Source organism: Nelumbo nucifera, chromosome 1 (assembly GCF_055504915.1).
Source record: "Nelumbo nucifera cultivar China Antique chromosome 1, China Antique-T2T, whole genome shotgun sequence".
NCBI classification, from domain to species: Eukaryota; Viridiplantae; Streptophyta; class Magnoliopsida; order Proteales; family Nelumbonaceae; genus Nelumbo; species Nelumbo nucifera.
The window spans coordinates 12,229,364-12,234,305 of NC_142649.1; the positions used below are offsets into that span (position 1 = coordinate 12,229,364).

General features: G+C 42.3%; 1 protein-coding gene across 1 annotated transcript; it reads left to right on the top strand.

Annotated features, from left to right (window-relative positions):
• The first annotated feature begins 575 nt into the window (after positions 1-575).
• ABCG14 (ATP-binding cassette 14) lies at positions 576-4,125 on the top strand. Its single transcript, XM_010276836.3, has 5 exons — positions 576-838; positions 1,066-1,861; positions 2,505-2,690; positions 2,977-3,164; positions 3,257-4,125. The coding sequence occupies exons 1-5, from the start codon at positions 695-697 to the stop codon at positions 3,905-3,907; spliced, it is 1,965 nt and encodes a 654-aa protein (XP_010275138.1). The 5' UTR covers positions 576-694; the 3' UTR covers positions 3,908-4,125.
• Positions 4,126-4,942: the final 817 nt, after the last annotated feature.

Below are 4,942 nucleotides of genomic sequence, written 5' to 3' on the forward strand. Positions count from 1 at the left end.
ATCAGTTGGACCAGAAAGCAAAAGCCTAAAGCTTGTTGTGTCTTCAATCTTTCCTTTTCTTCCCTATTGTAGTACAATTTTACCATATGTTCTTACAGTATGCAAACCTTCTCAAAGCCCATAAGTTTCTCTCTCTCTCTCTGCTCTTTGTTTTCAATTATTCTTGGATGCTAACTGAAAGTCAAAAAGAATGAGAAGAGTCATCCAACGGTGAGAGAATCATAATCTAGAGAGAAGAAGAAAGAGATCTCCAAGGAAATCTTTTCTGAAAGCTAGTTGATACAGAGAGAGATTAGTGTACAGCCCAACAAGGTTGGTTCACATTATTATATATATGTAGAGAGAGAGAGAGACTTATAGTAATGTAGTTTAGTTTATAAAAATGTCTTAGTGTGTGTAAGAGAGAGAGAGAGAGTAATTAATAAAGTAGGAAGAAAAGAAGAGGAGTGTGGGACCCCACACCATGGAAATAGACTAGGAGAGAGAGAGGCCTACATCATGGAGGGGTTAATGCACACACAAGGGGACATCCTCGTCTCATCTCGTACTGATAAGTATATATGTATGGGTCGCCCAGTTCACCTTGGGAAGCCACAGCAGGCAACAACCCAAAGCCAGTAACATAATTAGGAGCCTTTTTAACTTCTCCTCCATCAGTTTTGCTTTGGCCTTGCCCCTTCCTGACCAGGCCTCCATGCCGGAAAATCAGCAACAGTCGGCTTCATCGAATATGTCTGATCAACAGCAAACTAACAACACCACTGTCGTTGCTTACCCTGTGCACCCCAATAATCCTCGATCTGTTCTACGACTGGCCTTGTTCCCCATAACTCTGAAGGTCTCTTCTTTCTTCTATCAAGTTATCATCACTGTCATTTCCTCTGTCCTTTCTTCTTACACAATACACATGCCCACATATCTATATATACTATCACCCTCTCTCTCTCTCTCTCTCTCTCTCTCATAAATATATATATATATATATATATATTAAATATATGGTATATATTTAAAAGAGCTTTTTGTATTTGATGTTAGTAGTTTGGTGTATTTGGTTTATTGCAGTTTGAAGAAGTGGTATACAAAGTAAAATTGGAGCAGAAAGAATCCTGCTGTTGGGGTGGCAAATGGAGCAGCAGAGAGAAGACTATATTGAATGGGATAACAGGGATGGTCTGCCCGGGAGAGATCCTGGCGATGCTGGGGCCGTCGGGCAGCGGCAAGACGACCCTCCTGACAGCTCTTGGTGGGAGGTTGAATGGAAAGCTGTCTGGGAAGATTACATACAATGGGCAGCCCTTCTCTGGTGTCATTAAGCGAAGGACAGGATTTGTGGCACAGGACGACGTGCTCTACCCACATCTCACCGTGACTGAGACCTTGGTTTTCACTGCACTACTAAGGTTGCCCAACACCCTAACTCGGGATGAGAAAGCCCAGCACGCCGAGCATGTAATCGTTGAGCTGGGGCTGACCCGGTGCAGGAATAGCATGATAGGAGGTCCTCTCTTTAGAGGGATATCAGGTGGCGAGAAGAAGAGAGTCAGCATAGGCCAAGAAATGCTTATCAACCCAAGTCTTCTCCTGCTGGATGAACCCACCTCGGGTTTGGACTCCACCACTGCTCAGCGCATCCTGACCACTGTCAAACGCCTCGCCAGTGGGGGCCGAACCGTTGTCACCACCATTCACCAGCCATCCAGCCGACTGTACCACATGTTTGACAAGGTGGTCTTGCTCTCTGAGGGCTGCCCCATCTACCATGGCCCAGCGTCAGCTGCACTGGATTACTTCTCTAGTATTGGGTTCTCAACGTCCGTCACCGTCAACCCTGCTGATGTTTTACTTGATCTTGCCAACGGTATGTGATTTCCTCCTCAGCTAATCTGCTGTGATCTCTCATTTTGATTGATTAAAATAAAAAACTTAGTGACAATTCTGGATATCTTTTAAAAACAAGCGGCCACATGAGGGAGAGGGGAATGCAGGGAGCTTTCTTTCCCTTTATTTGGTTTGGTTAGTTTATTGCATTGGAGATGGAGAGATCGGTCGGCAGGGCCTACCGAGTATAAGTGGTGATTATTATTGTACCTTATACAATGATAAAAGAAAGAAATGGAGTATGATGAGAGAACCCACAACAGCACCACAATTACATCTCAAGCTAGAGGAGGGGTGGCCAATCTTTCTATTATATTGTGACAATTTAGCCAGATCTCTCTTTACACCTGACCTAACCTATATATGAAGTTATGAACCATCATCCTATATTATGATCATTAAATTCAAAAAACATTTAAATGAAATGATCGTGTGTTTCTTTCTTTGTTTTTTTTTTTTTTTTTGTACATCTGTAGCAGAGACTCTAAAAGATGCATGACTCCTACATTGTTAAGAAAACAAACGTTGATTAATCTCTTTCTACCCTTAAACATTTCAGTTGAGAGAATTGGGGAAACAGGATTAATTTCATTAAAGATTCTAATATTCACCTACCAATGCAGGGATTGCACCGGATTCCAAGCATGTCACTGAACAAGGTGATTTACAGGCCAACATGGAACAGGAGCAGAAATCAGTGAGGGAGGCCCTCATCTCTGCTTATGACAAAAACATTGCTACCAGGCTGAAGGCAGAACTCTGCAGTTTGGATGTAAATAACTATGGCTATGCAAGAGATGCATCTGCAAGTAAGTTTCCTTGACCCCAATGTGATCCCCACATAAACACAAACTGAGAATTACTACAAATTTTAAAGTTCAGTTGTAACTTTCTACAAATACTTTGAGTTTAGGAATCCTCTTTGCTTTTAGAACATGGAATATTATCTCTGATTCGCTTCCATCCCAGACCCTTTATTTTGCCACTTGATATGACATAATACATAGTCTATCAGTCTTGGATCATCACCTTGTGATGGCACTACCATCTTCTGCTGTTTTCTGCGTCTCAAGTTCTGTTTGCATCCTGATGCAGGGAATGCTGCCAAGTTGGAACAATGGGGCACAAGCTGGTGCCAGCAATTCAAGGTGCTGCTAAGGAGAGGACTGAAGGAACGGAGGTATGAATCTTTCAACAGATTACGTATCTTCCAGGTCATAAGTGTTGCTACTCTTGGTGGTCTTCTTTGGTGGCATACCCCAGCGTCCCATCTCCAGGACCGGGTAAGGATTTCTTCCACTTCTGAGATAAATTCAACTGAATTTGTGGTAGGTTTGCCATGGAAATTAACTGGGGTTTTCTTTCTTGGCTGCAGATTGCCTTGATCTTTTTCTTCTCTGTATTCTGGGGCTTCTTCCCACTGTACAATGCCGTCTTCACATTCCCCCAAGAACGATTGATGCTTATCAAAGAACGCTCTTCTGGAATGTACCGCCTCTCCTCCTACTTCCTCGCCAGAACCGTGGGAGACCTGCCGATGGAGCTCGCTCTGCCAACTGCCTTCACAATCATAATCTACTGGATGGGTGGACTCAAGCCTGACTTCACCACCTTCATTCTCTCCTGGCTAATCGTTCTCTATAATGTTCTTGTATCCCAGAGCCTTGGTCTTGCATTTGGTGCCATCCTCATGGACGTCAAACAGGCCACCACCTTGGCCTCTGTGACCACCCTAGTCTTCTTGATAGCCGGGGGCTACTACGTACAGCAGATCCCTCCCTTCATTGTCTGGTTGAAGTACTTGAGCTACAGCTACTACTGTTACAAGATGCTTCTTGGGGTTCAGTACAGTGAGAATGACTATTACGAGTGTTCAGAGGGAGTTTTCTGCCGAGTAGCTGAATTTCCTGCTGTTAAGGCTGTGGGTCTGAACCACTTGTGGGTGGATGTATCCATAATGGCCATGATGTTAGTTGGCTATCGACTTATTGCTTACATGGCATTACACAGGGTGCGTGTGAGGTAATCAACAGTCAGTGACCAATCCATCAGAGCTCAGAGGACCAATTTCGTCCAAGAAAAACAGACGGTTGAAGAGTTTTCTCTTTCTTCAACTGTGGAATAACGTTTGTTGCAAAATTAGTTTATCAGACATGTAGATCATCAACCCTATTGATCCTTGTCGGAGTTGCATGTACTCGCCTTCTGTAATAATTAAATATACTAACTCGAATTTTTATTTCACTTTACAACAGATTTCCCTTAATCTGAAAAAAATAAATAAATAAATAAATGTGCATTGCAAGAAGGGACTTGAGAGGAAACGTTGTTACATTACTGGAAAAAATAAAAGATTAACACAGGAAAGAAAAGAAATATAGACAACCCCTACAAGCATCTTACCCTGGGGCAATGAAATCATATATTGCTGTAAATTTTTTGTTTTTTTTTATTCTCCATCTTGGTAGAGACACAGGATTCTCTTTTTATTCTTCATCAACTCCCCAATCTGTTGTAGCATCTTCATCCTTCCATCCTCCAGCCCAAATCTCCACCTAGTTACTTGTTTCTCCCTTTGGTTAAGACTGTCCAGGCCCAGCACCTACTATTGGTCTTGTTTAATGAATTGCTTGATCAGCAAATCTTCATCCATTTCTGCATCAGGATCTGCAATCACTTCCTAAAGACAGAGGAAGCTCCGATTAGCAAACAAAAGAGAGTAGCTTATGTGAACGACAAACTAGTATATATACAAATAAGAGGCAAAAAAAGGACATACTGAAGGTTTTAGATCCTAGTTGGTTCCAATCTTCTAGTCAAGAGATCTTGAAGTTTTAGGGGTAAGAAGCACAGCCATGAGCCTCTTCATTGACAACCCCATTGCCTCGGTAACTAACTTCATCAGGATGTCTTCCATTCTCGCTGTAGTTGCTTCCTTACTTATTTGATAAGTTACCTCAACCATTTGAAACTGTTATAAGGATATTCTAGCATATGATTGGTGGGTACTTGTAGCAGAAAACAACAAAAATGAATCACAACTTAATATTTGTATGAACAG